The sequence below is a fragment of the Hippoglossus stenolepis genome, chromosome 4, assembly GCF_022539355.2.
Source record: "Hippoglossus stenolepis isolate QCI-W04-F060 chromosome 4, HSTE1.2, whole genome shotgun sequence".
In the NCBI taxonomy this organism is placed as follows: Eukaryota; Metazoa; Chordata; class Actinopteri; order Pleuronectiformes; family Pleuronectidae; genus Hippoglossus; species Hippoglossus stenolepis.
In genome coordinates, this window is record NC_061486.1 from 17,458,989 (window position 1) to 17,478,904 (window position 19,916).

Genomic DNA, 19,916 nt, shown 5'->3' on the forward strand with positions numbered 1-19,916 from the left:
TTCTAAAGACAGAGCCTTTCAAGCAGACTCTTTTAACCAGAACCTAAAAACTCCACCTGATGCTTAAAGCCTTTGTCTTCCTCTGTACTACATCAATGCAATTTTGTCTTTCTCTTTTTGGTTTCAGCTAAAAGCGAAGCGAAGTGACTGCAACTCCAAGGCGACACAGGCCAGGAATGACTACTTGCTAACGCTAGCTGCTGCCAACGCTCATCATGACCGCTACTATCACACAGATCTACTGCACTGCATACAGGTATTTATGGAGTGAATCCACAAGTTCTTTTCACAAATGTGTAAATCAGACTCCAGTAAGCAGAAGGTTCACATTTTAATGCTGTAACCACAGTTTCCTTTACTAAAACTACCACTGATTTAAGAGTCTTACACACTAATAATACCCAGAGGGATTCTCCGGGAACGGCAGGACGCATTTTCTGGTTCCAAAAATGTCAAAGAGGGAAGTTTATTTGAATCAAAGCTCAATTTACGATAAGCGTCTCCCTTTTATCAGAGCACAAAGTCATACTCGCTCTAAGTTTGGCTGTACCATTGAAAACCATACATGAAAAAGTGATGATTTCAGAGTTTTGAGTCTTTAAAGAATGTTCCCTGGATTTGAAGGGGGGCTTATGTGAAGAGAATTGCTGCAATATGAGCTGTCTGGATGTCTGCTCTTAACAAATGATTGGTGGGCATGAAATTATGATTTTCCAAATATTGAATGAGGGATTAACAGAAGACTTTGAGGTAGTGTGTCATTTTTAAAGACTGTTTTATTGAGAGAATAGAAAATAGTCATCAGAGGATAGATGCAAATAACTGGAGCATCAACGAAGGTTTCATTTTCTGTGTGCAGTGAATATTGTTTTGAGCTCATAATCGGATCTGACACCTTCATATGACGTGCAGCTGTGCATGTCTGTCGATTTAAATGTGTCTGTGGGATGTGGGCTTCATGGTTTGTTAGGGTGCTCAAAGCGCTCAGTTGTGACACAGAAGCTGATTCAGTGTCACCCTTAATATTTTTCTGCCGTCTTTGTTTGCCAAGCTGCTATTTTTGTGTACAAACACCATGTTCCCTCTGGTTGTACATGACCTTTCTAGTTCATACACAAAATCAAAACAGGAATTAATCTCAAACAACCAAAGAAATCTGGGCCTGTTGATCGGTTATGTTCACTAACACAAAAAAAACAAACAATGATACATGATTAATGCCTTAATCTGGTAATAATCTTAATAGTAGTAATAATAATAATAATAATAATAATAAACAAATAAAGTGTGCATGCAAACATGCCGGCAGACACATATCTACAAGTTCATACACAAAACGACAGTCTGCCTTCGGGCTGGGTGATATGGCATACAGGTAAAAACTATATATCGATAATTGTGACGATCAATGTCACATTATTATTTATTTAAATTTTTAAGATTATTATTTTGCTACTGAGTAGAGGTTGTGTTTTCCTCCTCACTTGTGTGGAAACCAGACCCAAGCTGTTCCCGGACAAAATCTTTGAATTGATATTGTGGTTCAGTCACATTGGCTGCTTGATGTTTTACACTACACGTGCCTGAAATCAGGGAAAACATCAGACTCGGGTCAGGTTCAAATAAAAAAAAAAATAATACAAAAACAGATTGTCAGACGGTTAGTTTGCTCTTGGCCTTGGACAGCTTCGGACCAAAAATGTTTCGCCCAAGCTGAACTATATTTCACAATTCATTATATTATTTTATTTATTTATTATTTATTTTGAGTTGCTATTGGTAAAAATTATATTGAGATAATTATTGATGTTGTTTTATCGCCCAGCCTTAGTCTGCCCTGCACATAGGCACCATAGCTATTGTGTGGTGAATAAGCTGCTGAGTAAGGGTGAGGTCATCCGGTACAGTACAGTCTGACAAACACACACTTACATGTACACGCTGTGTCTGAACTGTGAAGTAAGTTGTGTTTATTCCAATATAACATTCAAAGTAAGGCTCATTAATCTTTTTTGCAGATTGGTTTTCTCTTTTCTGTGTTTTCTCTCTCTCTCACTCCTTTCCTCTCCATCTTCAGCTACCCGCCTCTGCCCCCCCGCCCATCCCTCCTTTTCGATCTCTCCTATCTCACATATTCTGCCTCAGGCACGTATGAGCATCTATACTATGAGGCCATTCTGAATAATAGATCCTCAGCTCCTTGTGACAGAAGGACGGGGGACTGCGGGGAAACTCGCACATACGCAAATACGTGCACGCAAACACACAAACAGAACAAGGGGACATCGCTTGAGGGAAGCAATCTGCTCGTCCCGCGCTCTCTCCCTCCTCTGCGGTTTGTGAATTTGTGGTGTTTACAGGTCTTCACCTAAAAATCAATGTTACAACACCCCCCCAACAGAAAGATAAAAATCTGCATAATGAGGCAGCCTGTGTGCTTTTCACAGGTTTGAGACATCTCAAAGAAAAGGCCACCCCGGAGAGCAGAGCGGCATCGATAGCACACATTGATCACACTTGCAGACAAACCAAATATGCTTCACCACAACAGCAAATATACAGCTCAGACATAATATTACAGTAAAATACAGTATTTGCTTTATGAAAATGGCCTGTTGCATAATCAGTGCTCTTTAGCTAAATCTTGTCCATTTCTGTCTTTTAATGTTTAAACTGGCGCAAAGAATATTATCGATTACATGTGGAGAGATGACTGACAGAAAAAGAATAGGTTTTCTGGGGATGATGGATGAGGAGGCTTAAAGTTAATCGTACTGTTTAGATCAGGAGTCCACTTTGTAAACAGTGACTGTACAAAGTGCTGTACCTGGATGCTGCAATAACACACACCTTATGCTGAGCGCTGCTGTCCTTGTCAATGCGACAGTTGTAGTGAGAGGGCAGAGGAAGAACATGCTGCTCCACATCACCCTCTGCTGTTGGCAGTCGATGTCGGCATTACTGTACACTTTAATGTCCCCTGCTACACACACACACACACACACGCACACGCACACGCACACGCACACACACATGCACACGATACAAGTCCACCTCAGCCGCTCTGTCTGGCTCTCATAGGTGTAGTTAGTCGAGGCTGTTTCAGTCATTCAACCCAAACACAGTAGCAAACACACGCACACACACAATGACCATGACATGGGGATGGGGCTTTTTCTGGAAGCTGACTCACTTCTTTGCAACATTACCGTAAATGGATGAAAAGAGGAGGGGAGGGAGGGAAGAAAAATGAAGGAGGAAACGAGCGGGCTGATGGGGGAACATTTTGAGTGAAGTCAGCCAACAACCCAGCCTTAATGACATAATTTCCTTGTCAATACGCCATTGTTTTAAAACGTCTGTGTTATGTGTGTGTGTGTGTGTGTGTGTGCGCGCAGATGTGCAAAGGCTGTATTCACAGAGTTTTTGTGCATATTAAAAAATGTTTGTGTGAGTGTGAGTGTGAGAAAAGACCATTTGTAGGTTTTATCATTGGAGAGTCTTGGCCTAAAACATCCCCCGACCAACAAAGAGGTGTGAGCTTCTGTGAAGAAATTTGACCAGAGGAGTGTATGCATGTCGGAGTATTTGAGAGTTTGTGTGTGTTTTTGAATTGGAATCTGAACCCCTTCACCTCCCCCTGCAGCTGTGTGAACGCGATCCAAAGAACACTTGTCACACACACACACTAATCTCTCAGCCTGTCTCTCTTTCTTCTTGTCACCAATTATCACCTTTTATACCTTTTCAAACTCTCTCTCTCTCTCTCTCTCTCTCTCTCTCTCTCTCTTCTCTCTCTCTCTCTCTCTTTCCTATCTGTCTGTTTGGCAGTGCAGCCCGCAGCTTGGCAGCACTACCACAGCTCCCCATTGAAAGGCTGTTCATTTGGACTCCATACTCCATTAAAATATCTTTATTTTGCTTCATCTGGAACCTCTAATGATAAGAACTGTCAAATGAAAAAAGTTGCTGTTTCTGTCCTTCCTTTGACTTTCTACCGCCTCCTTCTTTCCTCTCGTCATTTGTCTCACTCGTTCCCTTCTCTACTTTCTTCTTTAGTTTCTTTCTCAGTTTAGTTTAATTGATAAGAATCTGTCTCGGACGAGAGTTTCTATTTTCAGTTACTCTGGCTGATAAGACCTCTAGTCGGGTTAAAGCTGGAAATTTCTTTGATTAACATGATGTCACATGATGCCTTTTGACCAACAAGAACAATAACAGGATGCGTTTTCCCTCCCCGACAGGAGTCTGTTAGTACACACCAACACAGTCTGATCAGGCGGCTGAGTAGGAAGACTGTGTGTGAGAGTTTTAACTTCGACTTCAGTTAAGGTTCATGTTATTGGGAAGTACTTTACAACAACATCAAGGCCTATAGTACGGAGCAGATCATAGTCTATACACTGTCGAGAATTCTTTAAAAGTCCCGAAGAGGATCTTGAAGAAGGCCCGAGGGCCGAAACATCTGTCTTGATGAAAGAAAAATACACATGGTGCCAGAATGTGTGTCATGTTTCCTGAGGGCAGATACAATATGCTTGTCTTATCAACTATTAGGACATTCACAGTTTATGTCTTCTATTGCTGATGTTGTGTAAAGTTGTGTAAAGTTTAGGCAATTTGCCAAAACGATTGAAAATGTTTTATGTTTTCATTGGAACTCACAGCTCTGCATTGGAAGATTACATGTTTGCTGCTTTGTCTCACTCAAATACATTTATGATTGTGTAAACATAAATTTAAATAGAATGTAAGTAATATTGTTAGTGGTAGTGCAAATATTACTCATGATTAGACTTTGTGCAAACTATACTGTAACTTTATAACCAGAAGAGGAAGTACACCTGAAATGACTATTTTAAGGCCTGTTAAATCAAGGCCTGTCACATCTGAATGAACGTAGAGTAAAAATAGTATATTTCTAATGTAGAAACTAGTTTTATTCATTCACTCTTTCACCCTCTTTCTGTCTCTGTTTCTGTCTTGGTGTCCCCTCCTGATTTCTCTTGTGCTATCTAATTCATTATGAAGGATTACGGAATTACGTTGAATTAATCCTTTCTTTTGTGGTAACACCCAGTCCCTCTCTCTTTGTGTCCTCCAGGCCTTGGATGGCAGAATCTACGAGCATGTGAAAGACTACCTGGTGTCGCTGTGTCATACTGAATTAGAGGCCTCCCAAGCAACACACAACACCTTCCAGTTCCTGCTGGACAAATCCACCAGGGTGAGTCAGGTCTGGTGGGAAATATCAACCCATCTTTTTGACATAGTAACATGATTAAAACACTCAGTGAGAAGCACGCACTGTAAGGAAGTAAGGAAGGATTATTGTTTCTTTTTTCATATATTTTAGTGCTTATCTTTGCATTGTACTTGCATGTGGCTTTATTTTAATGCGCTAAGCATATGGTTTAAATCACATATTGCAAGTGCATTTAGGATGTGTCCAAATCCACAGCGGGAAAAAAGTTTATTGTGTCAGGCGCAAGGTGGAAGAGGGTTATAGTCTCTTGATTGATAATGGTGTGTTTAGGCTGTAACAGGCAATAAACCAATCAGAGTACCGTCTCCCCTTCCCTTTAAAAGCAAGCTGATCGATCTTTTACCTTAGTGGATGCTTCTATAAGGGCCCGGTCACACATACACAAACGTGTCAGTGGCAAACTTTCCCCTCCCGTTCATGAATAAAAGGCAAATAAAACATTTGCTACGTGTTGTGAGGCAAATCGTAGCGCAGCTTCGCATGAACCTTTGACCGGTTAACATGATTGACTTCACATTTGCATTTGTGTGACTCCAATGGTGGATTTGCCAGCTCGTAAGAGAGAACACTTCTCTACAGTGGAAACTGTTTTACTTCATGCACAATCAGACCGAGCAGAGTTGGTAACCAGCAGAGTGCACAAGTGCTGTGCACCATGTTGGAGCATAGGCACACGGTGTAAGTGGAGTCTGAAGTCTGCATGAACTTGACTGTGCTCCGCTCACAATATGTTCCTGTCTATCTTACAGATAATTGAAGAGTTCAACCAGCAGCTGTTCATGCAGGAGAATCCAGTGTTTCACAAAGCACACGACTTCCAGTTCCAGCCCAGTGAATGTGACATGGTGAGACACATGCCATGCATACACGCAGTCGTATCTTCGTGACTTCAAAAGACTTTGCATTGACTCACACACATACACACACACACACACACACACAGACAGACAGACACACACACACACACACACACACACACACACACACACACACACACACATAATCAGCCTCTGTTGGTGCTAGTTGTGGGTTTTTCTGTCCTACTTTTTCTGTCCCCTACAATCTATTATTTTACATCTGTGGCTGCTCATCTCAATTTAGTTGAGTCACTGAAACAGAATCTGTGCTACATTGAATACCATGATTGTTAGAGAATGTCATTAAAACATCGGGGCTGTGAGGCGAGGCTCTGATCTTCCCTATTCTCCAAGAAAACAGAGAATTTATACAGGGAAATATTGCCAATATTTTTTCTTGAGCCTTTGGAGATTTATTCATTTTAACAATTCAGGATGGAGTCATATAGTTAACCAGTGTCTGGCATGATAGAAGTATGAATCTACTCTGTATTCTAATTTTAATCACTGAAATAATAAATCTCTGTCCATTGGGAACTTCTCTTTGTAGTCATCAAGTTAATATAAAAAAAATTTCAAATCAAGTGGTTGCTGAATGATCATAATATTTTATATTGTCGTCAATTGATCATCTGTGATCATAATGGAGCTGCGGGAGCCATGCTGTCTCACCCCTCCAGGGCCTTGTTAAGTTCTGCTGGCTAAAAAAAGAGACGTCTCCCATTGGACACTGGTCTTAATTCCTATATCCTTCTCTCCTGTGTCTGAGTCATGTTGTGCTCTCTCCTTTCTCAGCTTCTTTCAATCTTTCACCTTTTCACTCACTTTCTCCCACTCTGATCTTTTTTAACAATGTGCTCTTCCTTCTGTGAGCCTCCTGTTCAACCTTTGCTAACACTTTCCTCCTACACTTTTTCCCCCCTATTAACCCCCTCCCTGTGTCTACGTGTCTGTGTGAATGCGCTGCTGCTCTTGGGTGTGTGTGTGTGTGTGTGTGTGTGTGTGCTGGGGATGCTTGTCTGCGTGTATGTGTGTGTGCCAGACTCTGAGCTCGGTGCAGCAGTTGGTGGACATTGAGCCGTCGCCCGTCAGTGCCATGAGAATGACCCTGGCACAGGTAGTCTTAATTGTTAAATTCCCATTTTCATTCTTGACACAAACCATGAATCATCACGTCCATTTATGTGCTAATATATTTCTTTATTTAGTGATATTGACCTGAACTGAGGCACTGGTTATATATGAACCACTGTGTCCATATGAGCAGAGTGTTTGCACATTGCTCTCTTCCTAACCAGACTGCTTAACTATAAAGTGCTATGTTGTTTTCTTTCCTGGTTTAACCCTGATTGACTGCAGACAGTCAGACAGACAGTAAGTCAACTTGCATCACCTTCACATCCCTGCTGTCAGTTCCTAAACAGACAGTGGAGCAGCCAGGCAAGCACATCTAGTCAGTTCAACACAAAGGGCATATTTGAGCACATATTGGAGCGTGAGCATGATGAAAGACTTTCACATACATTGCAAGATTATTTTGTCCGGCAAACATATAATCGGTCGACACCTATATAAAGGTGAACTTCATGACAGCTTGCCAAAGTGTTTTGATTCTCCCGTGTGGCTGGCTGCAGTATAGGTAATAAATCCTGCCTCCTCCATGTTAGTGAATGGGTCAGGGGGCGAAAACTAAAAACTCCAAGTACACGACAAATAAGGTCTTCGCATTTTAGGTAGTTCTTATCACACTGATGTTTGTTTAAATGTTCATTTTCTGGTAGCTTGGGTGTTAATTAGTTATTTGATGCTATAAAAAAAAGTGTCATGATTGACAGCTGAGAGTGACACGCGATTGGTTGAGGGTGTGTATCAGAGGGACAACGATACTGCGGCTCCATAAGACCTTATAAACCCTTAATTTCCTTGTTGCTTTAATGAAACAAGACAGCTGCATTTGCTGGATGGCTGAATACTGCTGTTATGACAGTGGGATCACAGCGCTGTGATGCCGTCACACTGTCATGTGATGGTGACCAGTGGCGCACCAGCACCAGATGATTCATCACATGCCGTAACCTTGTTGCATCATCTGTTGAAATGTCACTACGCGATCATCGCCCTCCTGTATATAGATGAGTCAAATGTTTGGTGTGTGTGATTTTTTTGTTTGCACATTTGCAGTGCGTTATTGGTTCAAGATATTGTCACTGTAAGTTTTTAGTTTTTCTTTTTGTTGTTTGTGTATATGTGCATATTTTTGTTGTTTGTATTCAATCTAAACCATCACACTAAAATCAAGACACAAGCTGTATTCGAGTATGTGACCTAATAACAAAGAAGGTTATCATATTATAGTATATTATAAATATTAGCTTTTCTGGGACCTCATGTTAAATAATACTGAAAATAAGGCTAAATTGGATTTTGGATTCTCTTGTGGTTAACTTGCAGCTCTTTGCAAATTCTTGTTTTATGAGAACACCTTACATTTTTTCTTGGCAATTAATCCACACAGAGTGTCTAATCATAGCAATGTATTAGCCACAGTCAGGGCGTACTACTTTCTGCTCTGCTGCAGGTTGTGCAGACACCCTGGAGTCTCAGGCTCCCACTGCTTTTAAAAATTCATTAAAACAGCTTACACAGAAATACTGCCAGAGGTGCTGTGCAATGTGATGTATTGCATCAGTCAGGACGGGGGTTTGTCTGTCTCTGAGCTGTGGGGAGAGGTCTTTTTTTAGAGACTGTGACTTGTGTGAAACGATGCTCACCTACTTCAGAACAGTACATTCATAGCTTCTCAACGAGGCAAGAACATGGCTGGGTTCAGTGAAAACTAATGTAATAGTAAAGACAGAATGTGACACAAGGCCCCAGGTTTTAGTCTTTGATACTCCCAGTCCCACTTTTCAACCAGTGTGCTGTACGTCGTGCCTCCCATTTACTGTATACACACAGGAACACTTTGTTCTTACAGCTTGACACCCAAGGTTTCAAAATAACAGTTGTACTATCCAGTGATCTAAATTACTGTTATGACAGTGAGGGTTGTTATTGAAGTACAGTATGATCTCATTGTTTCATATTTACTTTGCTTTACTTCACATTTCCCTTAGCTGTAAGTCTGACTAGTTGTATTTTTGATTTATAAATTTGAATATAATATAATCATGGATTATCCACATAAAATGATGATAATTGTAAATTTTATAAAAAAATTGTCTCTTATTGTCCTAGTTAGCTTAAAGTTTCACAATACTCCGAAAAACATTTGAATTTTATAAACAATTTTTGGAAATTAAAATGATCAACTAGTTTATCCTATTTCACATGACATATATGCAAAATACATAAAGGAAATTTAACAATACTTGTGGAGTGTGGTAGAAACCAGTAATGGCTTATATGAATACCGCAAGGGCGCATACCTTCGCCAGGGCTAACACCCCGTCTCTCCATGTTAAAGAAAGTGAAAAGAAATTCCTGGATCTGTCTGTCTATCTAGTTCCACTCCAAAATATAACGGTTTAATGGTTCTTCCTCTGGTTATGCCCCACATTCATGGAAAACGGTTGAATAGTTTTGTAAACTAACAAATAAACAGACAAAGAAAAGCACATGAAAACATTATCTCCTTGGCAGATGTAATATAATGAAGAATGACTTTTTACAGGCTTACCATCATGCTTTAAAAGCTGCCATATGAGCAACCTAAACAAACAGCCTCACAGAGAGTCACTTAAAGGAGGAGATCCATGCATGTTGCCTGGCGTTCAGCTTTCACATTTTCCCTGCAGCACTGGATACTGGTAGGACGTTTGAAAGAAGCTCCAATTCAGCCTTTAAACTCTATCAATATTCTACCAATCATTTTAACAAAATATCGAGACAAAAATTTGTCTCTCCGCAACATGTCAGTTTACAGCCACTGTTTAAATCAGGTGTTTTGTCTCCGCTTTAACTCCCTGACACGCTCCCTCACATGAACGTAATTAAGCCGTAAATCTCCAGTGTGAAGCTCAGGGTTTCACACCTATACTTAGCTTAGTTTTATGCCCTCTTGTTACTGAAGCAGCACATAATTAATAGATATGATGTGCATGGAAACTTGCAATTAAAATATTGTGTAGTTGAGTCTGAGGCTAAAGCACTTTTATTATCAGATTAAGGTGAACCTCAGGCTCTCAGGTCTGTGAAAACACATCAGTGACACTGGGTGGGTGTACGTCTTGAGGCTCAGTTTTTTTAGAAAGTGGAATCTAATTTTCTGATTACAGCCAGTCATATTTTTTCATACTTTTCCTGCTAATTTGTGTAATATTATAGCATACAGATAAATGCTACAGAACCAACACAATACAAATGTAAGACGTACTTGTCCTTTATACAAAACAGAGATGGCAGTTTAGCTGCCAGACATATCGGTATATGCATATATTTGCTAATATGTGCAGGTATGAAAACATGCGGAAAATATCGGTATTAGTATAAATTTTTTACACAACAAAATATTTTCTTAATTTAAGTTGTGTATATTTAATTGTGTTCGTGTTTTCTTTAATTTATTTATTTTATGATATAATTTCGTTAAACAGTCACATATAAACCCTGAATTACATTTCTTTGACAATTGTTTTATGTGTCTATATTGTATCAAATATCGGTATCAACAGTTTTCTACTCCCTTATATCAGTATCGTTATCAGTTTGGCTTTATTATTGACAATGTGTGTAAACTAACTTATAACTTAGAGACACATCTAATGCATTAAAAAAGAAGAATAGACACATAGTTATAACTGCTGCTAAATGTTTAATTTGAAAGCCATGCAAATTCCTCAACAGTCCCACACATTGGATTTTGTATGCAGTGTACCTCCTGTTGTTACACAAAAACACACTCAAAGACATTCTCATACTCCTGTGCTCTCTCACATGTGATTATATTGAAACAGCTAGTTTATTCCAACAGCATAACAATAGAGAACACCCTGTATTAATTATGTGTGAAGGAAACAATCTTTCTCTCACACTTTCTTTAGCTTCATTAACAGCTTCTGCATAGCAAACACCTTGTGCTGTTATCGCTGATACTGTACTTATATGTACACTTGTGTGTGTGTTTGCCTACCATGATGGCGTGTGTGTGTGTGTGTGTGTCTGTGTGTGTGTGTCCATGTTTGTCTATATTAGAGTCGTCAGCTGGAGTCGGATACGGGGACAACGGAGGAGCACAGTCTGAACAAAGAGGCCAGGAAATGGGCAACAAGAGCGGCCAGGGAACACAAGAATATCATCCATTACAAGAGAGTAAGATGGTCTCACACACACACTTGTGTTTTCAATTTATACCCATTGTAGAAATTCAGTAACCAAAGTTATGTGTTTGATTGTGTGTTGTTTTCAGTCTCTGGAGGAGTGTGAGAGCCATGGTTTGCCCAACACAGAACAAGGCAGACTAGATCTGGAACTGAAGATAGAAGACACCAAAGAAAACATGCGCAAAGCTGAGGTGAGTGACTCCGATTGTCTTTTATCATGTAATTTGAGCCATGTAACGGAGGATAAATTGTTGGATATTTTATCTGTGTCTAGTATGACTTTTGTCTCGTCCAAAGACATGCAAAGACATATGAAATTGGACTGTCAGCTTGTTAGCTCTGTGATTGGCTAGCCTTGCAAGCCTCCAGCTTCTACTACTATGCACAGTTTGCATTGGTATGGAGAAATAAAAAAATGAATTACTTGCAAATATACAGTCTATATTTACGTGACCGCAGCAGTGTCAATGTAGAGTTAGTCTGTGGGTTTTCTTTATTCAAGAGCGCGGCCTTTGAGTTTGAGAACAGGACTTATTTATGTCACATTCTGATTTTGTAAAGCTTTCACTCAAAACCCTGCCCTTGCCCTCACATATGTGCTGCTTGTGTTTAAATTTCCTGCGCGCCAGCCTCAGCTTTGTGCAACAAGTCTGTCAAAATTCGCCAACCAATATAATGCCAAAAGTATATGACGAAGGAAATCTGTCCAAGCAACGAAATATCAGAGTGAAAGCGCACAGTTTTGAGCCAAAGTGCAGGGTTTTGAGCCAAAGCATTACAAAATCTGAATGTGAAATAAATAACTCAAACTGAAAGACCACAGTCTTGAATAAAAATAGGGAAAACAACTGATTAGTCTCACAAACAAACCCTCACACAACAATCACAGTGATAGTGTAACTTTCTGCCTTGTCATATTCCCAAGGCAGAAAGGGTTTGGGCTGAGTGACCAATTATTTAGTGAGTGTTTTGAATGCAATCAGTGGCAGTCTGCTCTTCAGCGCGGCTGACATAGCAGCAAGCAAATAGCAAACCTGGCACAGGACTGATCAGTCCACCACGTGTAGGATTTATGAAACTTTCAAGTTATTTATCCACATCTCATCCTCTGCAAAGTGGATTTGCAAAAATCTGTTAAGTTACTTTTGGAGAGTAATGTCTCATCTAATGAGATTTATATCTAATACTTTAAGTGCCGTATTATTTTTCTTTTTTTTTGTTTATTTTTGCTTTCCATCCACATCTCTGTCTCTCCTTCCTTCTCTTTGTATTCTCACCCCCTCTCTTTTCCTTCACCACCCCTCAGCGATATCTATCATTTATGTATTGATTCTCACAGATGCAATGTGTCACGCTGTGAATGAGAACACCGCAGTGTCTCTCATCTTCCTCACCTCCATTCGGTTTCTGTTCTCTCTCAAAAGTACCTGCGTTTCATCTCTCAGTTTCTTTTTCCTCCTTGACTTTGCACAACTCTTTCTCTTTGCCTCTACACCACCTTTCTTATGAGGCTTTCACATACGAATCTAGCACCCTCTGCTGTCAGGTATTATATTTCTTCCCGCATGTTCCCTTCTGACTGATCACTATTTATCTCTCCCTTCTTTTTTCCCTCTAAAATATTATTGCAAATTATTGGTAAAAGAGTATGTCATGTCATTTTGCTGCTTCTTCGTGATAGACAAACTATCTTTTGGTAGTTATTTTAGTTTACCTTACTCTTAAAGAATATTTTAGAAACACCCTGCAGCCTGTGATCTCACTCAATACAGAATAATTAGGGAGTATGTTCATTGCAAAGTGCAGACGTGACCACGCCACCTTTTTCCTACCCCCCACCCCCCCGTCTGTCTGTCTACTATTCTTTTCTGCAGCATTACCTTGAGTAAGAGGATGAATATTGTATGAGCTCATTTGGTACAAATGGCTTCATCACAGAGCTCTTATCTCAGAATTATAAAGGGAGTGAAAGCAGCACAAAGGACATTATCCAGGTTTGATTACAACATGATCTGGATAGTGATAGATCAGGTCTTTCCTTTAACAGTAAGTCCCATTTTCATCCCATCAAGCATTTTTGCAGTAGCTTTTTCAACACATTGTTAGTAAGAAAAAAAAATAAGCCTATATTTGGGATGTAAAATGACTGGTAAAGAAAAAAAGGATTAAATGATATTTATCCTTTAAATTTATTTTTAAATAAGGCAGATTTACTCAATAGATAAATGTTTGACGAATGCTGGGTAATAATCCATGTTTTACTTTAGTATCATCATCATCAGCTAAAAGCTCATTGATATTTCAGAAGCAGCACGTCTGCAACGTGAGCTTAAGGAGTGGAGGTTGCCACCAGCCAATAAGAGAGATTGAAAACATAGTCAGCTTTGTTGTCCATCCTCATTTGCTGATTTTTAATATACCCCAGTTTTCCTTGTGACAACATCTTAAATCCTTGGATGGCCTACTGGGTTTCAGAATGAGTGTTTGGAGTGGATTGACTGTCTGTGCTAAAACACCATGATTTACTGCAAGTAAAAAGCAAATACGTTTATTTGAGAAACAGTTCTTTTCACCCCAACCTCTCATTTATATGCACGGAATTTAGAGTAATGTCGGATTCTTGTCTCATCCTACAATTTTCCATCCGGATATTTTATGGAAAACACAGGAAGCATAAATATCAAGTGTCTTGAACATTTAAGAGCTTGTAGATTTATTTATTATCCATACAGACTGTTTAATCAAAGTTTATGGTTATTTGATGAATATAATAAAAAGCCAATGAGTGAATATAACAAGTCACAGCAGAAGGTTAGACATAGTTGTATTAATGTTTTTATGAGGAAGGGTGAGGTGTAATTTCAAATCTTCTTATATTGTCCCAAAATATGTATCAAAATAATGGTGATAATCAGCTTGAGGGAATGTCTTAAAATTTTGTACGAAGATTCACTTGGACTTGGATTTGATGTTGCTAGCCAAAGGTCAAGGTCACGGTGGCTTCACAAAGTATGTTTATGTTTTTCTTGGACATAATCTCTTAAGATTAGCTTGAGGGAATGTCTTCAAATTTGGTCACAAACTTTCACTTGGACTCAAAGATGAACTGATTAGAATTTGGTGCTTGGAGGTCAAATGTCGAGGTCACAGAGACCTCATGTTCCTGTGAATGTGACATATTAAGACTGCCTGTAGGGAATTTCTTCAACTTCAAGAGGTTAAATGTCACAGTGACTATAAGAGTCTGGAAAAAACATTTATGTTAGACGGAAACTGCACTGGTTGGCTGGGTCATACAACTGCAATTCAGTATTTCTAGTTTTAAATCTTTTAACCAACTGTTCAACTGTGCACACTTTAATCTTCAGAAACGTCCTCTTTTTTTCTTGTCTCAGTTTTGATGGAAAATCAATAAACACTGAAAGGACCAGCACAGTTTTGTATTCTTCGCTCTACAGATGCTGGTCTGACTGTATCGGCTTTGACCGAGTTCTAGCTATTTCTGTATCTCTGTGCATACAGAAACTACAGACACTGGAGTTGTGTCTTTCTTTAAAATTATAGAATATATATTATGGCTTCAAAAATATCACAACACGATTAAGTGATGCATGCTATGATAAAAGTAAAGTGAAAATTACTGTAATGATTTATAAATTCTAATATATATTTGACATAATGACAGCTTGCCACAGGCTAGTCGGACTACTCGACTGGAGCTTTTGATATAAATAAAGCAACATATGTCAGAGATGAAATGAGGCATCAGGATGAATCTGCAGCACATTCCTTATCCTCTTGAGACAAAATAAATACCTGAAATTCGTGTGAGATTTTAACAACACAAATTTGGCTCAGAGAGATTGATACCTGTGTGGAAAAAATCGAATCCTGACAGAGTATAAGGGGAAAAAATCGGATATTTGGAGAATAAAGTCGTAATATTACAAAATAAAAGACATACGTTTTACAAGATATAAGGTTGTAATATTACAATAATAAACTTTTAATATTATGACAAAAAAGATTTTACATGTAAATTAAATCTTTATTCTCCTAGCATTATAACTTTTTTTCTGGTCAAATAACGACTTTGTTCTCGTAATAGTACGACTTTGTTCTCATCATTTATTTCTTTTCTTTTTCCTGTCGTACTATTGAGCTCAAAGAGCTGAAGAGATTTACAAGAAATATTATCTTGTGTGTAAGCTGCATTATATTGTATTTTTGCACTGTGAGCATACTTATAAGGCAGGAAAATGTTTGATATTTTCTGTGAATTTCTCTGTGAAATGATCTAATCATCGGCCTCTGTGCCTCCTCATTCTAGGAGGTTCTCAGAGGATGAGAGAGTGAGAATGATTGAGACAAGAGTCTGTCTTCATACTAATAAGCTGTTGAAGGCTGTTCTCAAACTGGCTCTACGAGACAATCTGGCCTTATTAACACGTGGCATCAGCATCTGTCAGAAACAGAGGAGGTTGTGCTCCCAGACACATGAAACCAAACAAAGGAGTGAAAAACTGATTGGAAATAGCATCTCATTTTATCTGCACTGACATATTAACATCTTTGGTAAATAGAACACGGACACAGTCACGAAGATGTTTCCACATGCCCATTTGGTTTGGTTATTGAAACACTGCACAAATTATGTCTATTATATCTGCTCTATTGTTGTGACCAACCAGTTCCCTAAGCTGTTGTTGCTTCTGGATTGTGAAACAAACTACAATACATATACAGCCTAACAGTGATGCCCACTTTTAGAATGGCTCCGGTTCCAGGAGTAAATATCTCATTCATTTTGTCCATTGGTGTTTCAGAAGATCCTTATAAAAGGAATTTTTAACCTGGAACCAGGCTGAGAAGCTATTAGATGAGTCATGACCATAAAAGTGATGCGTAGCAAAAACAAATGTTGGAACACGGAAAAAGGCAAAGGTACAAGACTGTGCATAATAATTTAATGAAGTGAAGGAACTACGCATCCCATAAACCATGCAAATGATCCCTTTCCAACAACTTCCAGCACGGTTCATCTTGAATTTAACCTCGTTAATATAGTGTTGCTATATATTGTAATTGTTTGTATCTTGTATTTTTGAATATAGGGTTTCATATAGTGGTTAGTATAGTAACCCTAGTGTAGTATCGCTGAATGATCCCATCATAGTCCACGTGCGGTTTTGGTAAATATTTCCATGGTAACATCGAGCTCCGCCAATCAGAGATGTCTCTACTATACCCGAGGATCGTGGGTGGTATAGTACTTCTTCTTGACATGGCGAATAAAAAACATTTTTCTTAAAAGTTGATACCATAAAGACTTCTACAGGAGCATATTACATTGTTTCACAATCTGATAGCTTGTGGTAAGTCTGCCTTGGACAGTTAAAATATTATGGCTGATAATCAATAGTGGTATTGGCCCAACTTGATCCAACTGTGCCTCTCTATGTTTGACATTCTCTGACCCAACTGATATTCTCTGTACAACTGTTCTCATCTTCTGGTCTCACCACTTCTAAACGATTTTAATCAGACATAACGTACAATAACTCACTATTAGTTAAGGCCAGAAAGCTGAGCTTTCCTGCTGCAGTTTCTCTACACGTCTATCATTCAATCCATTTTTCTGTCTGTCTTTCTGTCGGTTATATTGATTACAGCTGCCCAGACAGACTCTCTCTCTGTACGAGGCTGTGCAGTCTTTCCACCACTGATCTGTACTCACACTACCGGCTGCTTATTTTGTTAACTCAAACTAATGAACTGCACTGTTGCTCATTCTTTTAATCATTAATGTCTAACTGGCAAGTATTTTAACATTTATTTTCTTTGATCCAGTATGTTAATGGTCCAACAGCAGCAGCAGCAGTAATGGTAGCTGGTGCCTTTCTCTAGCATTTGTTGGGTTCTGCTAATGGAAAAGAAAAACTGATGTTTAAATGGGCTCAGGAACTTTATTGATCAAAGCTGGGGAGTCTATCTTGACAGTGTGTCAGTCTGTCTCTGTGGGAGTGAGGCATCAGCTTTCAATCTGCTCTGTCAGCAGCAGTGAGGAAGAGAAGGAGTGGGTAATGATGGAGCAAATTGATGAAAACGGTAAAAGACAGCAAGAAAAAAAAGGGGGAAAGATCAGAGATAAAAGGCGCAATTGAAGAGGTGGGACAAACTGACTTGGACAAATCTCAGGGGTGTCCGAGTCTCATCATGTTGTCTCGTTAGGAAAGAACAAAGCACATGTCCAGTGTTCACAGCTCATTAGAAGAAATGACACAGATGTAGAAATTTGAGGGTTTATTTGTTAATCCCATTTAGTGTGCCTTAAAGGGAAGCTAGTCTTCCTGGGGTCCACAGTTGAGAACATACATACAGTACATACATTTAAAGGTATGTTAAAAAAATACATACTAAACATTTCATGCTGTTTTCAGACATGCGCTGAACTCCATTATCTTTCAATTTTATGGAGGGGTTGTATGCAAGAACGTTAATGTCCAAGTCAGTTGCCCCAGACATTTGGCAGAACTTTTCCAGCCAGGTCTCCGGTGAAATGTCCAAAAAATGTCTGAGTGAGACCACATGAGAATACAGCAGGAAAAAGACAGAATAATTCATAGCAAGTGAGTTGGCATGTTGATGACATTTCTAACAGGCGACAAAAGCAAAACAAGCAAAACATCAGGATGAAAAAGAGGTGTTTGGACGTCATGTCCTGCCTGCTGCATGCTCGACCAAGACGTTACCCCTCAACTGAATGTTCCCGACATTTTCCTGTGGTTTTGAACACGTATGACACTGACAATCTCCTGCTGTGTTCTTCCTAAACTCCAGAAAACCCAATTTTCCTAACATTTTCTGAAGTTTATGTTGTAAAAATGGCTTCAGTCTACATGTTTGCACATTTTAAAATAGATCTCTGCTACATGTGATCCAACACAGCTTACAAATACATTGAAATTACATTTATTCCAGTGAAGGCTTGATTCAAAGAGCTTCAACTCCAAAAAATAATACTATTTACATTTACAGAGATTTGTCATGACTAGACACAGTTGAGTATTGTAATACTTTCTCTTGTATACAGGTTCACTTGAGGTCCCTCTCCCTGTATCACTTCAAAGTGCTTGCTGCTGTACAGATGATTACTAAAGGCGAATGATACAGTTATCGCCTTGTGTTTGTTTTGTTTCAGTATCGGTGCTAAAATACATTTGTCTTTTCATCTTTGCGAGTATAAGGGTAATAGGTTTCCAGGTGCTAAATTATTATAGAGCAGGTAGTCGCTTTTAAAACTTGGAGATGCTGAAACCAGTGTGGTAATCAGTCTGGTCAATGCATGCTGTTACTTTTTACAACCTCTTTTTTTCATTCCTAACAGTTAAGATTGCATTTTACAGGGTGAATGTAGCGACATGGACACACAGTGGCTCTATGAGACAAAGGTTTACTTATTGTACATACAAAGACAAAGACGTTTTAAGATGCCACTATTTTAAATAAAAGGAGACCCAAGTGGATTTTTTCTTCAGACTGATGAGAACAAACTGTGCAAGTTAATGATATATTTGATTTTCTTAACATTTCTCACCTCTTCTCTCTCCAAAGACGATAAAGTTGAAAGCGGAGGCTCGGTTGGACCTTCTACGGCAGGTGGGGGTTGCTGTGGATACCTGGTTGAAAAGTGCCATGAACCAGGTGTGTTTTGTCTGAGTGTTGTAGAAAACGTGTACATGCACTCTATGTATCTGTGTGTGTGTGGGTGTGTGGGTGTGTGTGCATGTCTGTTTGCAGTATGTGTATAAAACCCCCTCACTCTCTTTGCATGCTGTAGGTGATGGAGGAGTTGGAGAATGAACGTTGGGCCAGCTACACTTCCCACGATCCCTCACTGTCGGTGAGACACGTCCCCTCACTGTGTCTGCGTTGCTGCTTTCTCGCCAAGCCAACGGAACTTAACAAACAGTTTTTATTCGTATGACAACATTAACAATAAAACGGACATAGACATAGCAAAAATCCAAATGTTACGACACTTTTCAAAGATGCAACTGTTCTTGACTTGGCTGGAACGTACTGTTTCACCACACAACATAAGTCATAGCTGTTTGTATTGCCTGCATGGTGGCCTCCTTAACTCACCTCAAACCATCAGAGCACTAAATTGTGTCACTGTATGCTAGTCACATAACTTCTATATTGGCTCATCTGTTTTCCCAACAGTAACGTTACGAAAAGTGCAATCGTCCAAAAGTGTAATTTTAAGCTTTGAGGCAATGACTCACTCTCGTAAACTTTTTTTCTTCTTTATGATTTCGTTTTCAGTGAAAACCACCCAGCTAGAATAGTTCTCCTGACAAATCACTTCCCAAATGATATAAATTGTAAGATAATTGACCTCAGCCCTGTTGCCTAATCATCTATCACGCCATTAAGAGCCTCTTAAAACGCTCCACTACCTCGATG

At 39.2% G+C, this 19,916-nt stretch overlaps 1 protein-coding gene across 5 annotated transcripts in view; it reads left to right on the forward strand.

The window, feature by feature from the left end:
• Nucleotides 1–19,916, forward strand: part of LOC118106171 (F-BAR and double SH3 domains protein 2) — a 146,620-nt gene that overhangs the window by 113,076 nt on the left and 13,628 nt on the right. For 3 of the 5 annotated variants that reach the window (XM_035154497.2, XM_035154495.2, XM_035154496.2), the window contains 8 exons: nucleotides 128–256; nucleotides 5,105–5,227; nucleotides 6,016–6,111; nucleotides 7,166–7,240; nucleotides 11,317–11,433; nucleotides 11,531–11,635; nucleotides 19,059–19,148; nucleotides 19,285–19,347. In XM_035154497.2, coding sequence (XP_035010388.1) covers nucleotides 128–256; nucleotides 5,105–5,227; nucleotides 6,016–6,111; nucleotides 7,166–7,240; nucleotides 11,317–11,433; nucleotides 11,531–11,635; nucleotides 19,059–19,148; nucleotides 19,285–19,347 — 798 coding nt within the window. The remainder of the gene's footprint in view (nucleotides 1–127; nucleotides 257–5,104; nucleotides 5,228–6,015; nucleotides 6,112–7,165; nucleotides 7,241–11,316; nucleotides 11,434–11,530; nucleotides 11,636–19,058; nucleotides 19,149–19,284; nucleotides 19,348–19,916) is intronic. The other 2 variants (XM_035154498.2, XM_035154499.2) reach the window with 2 other exon arrangements.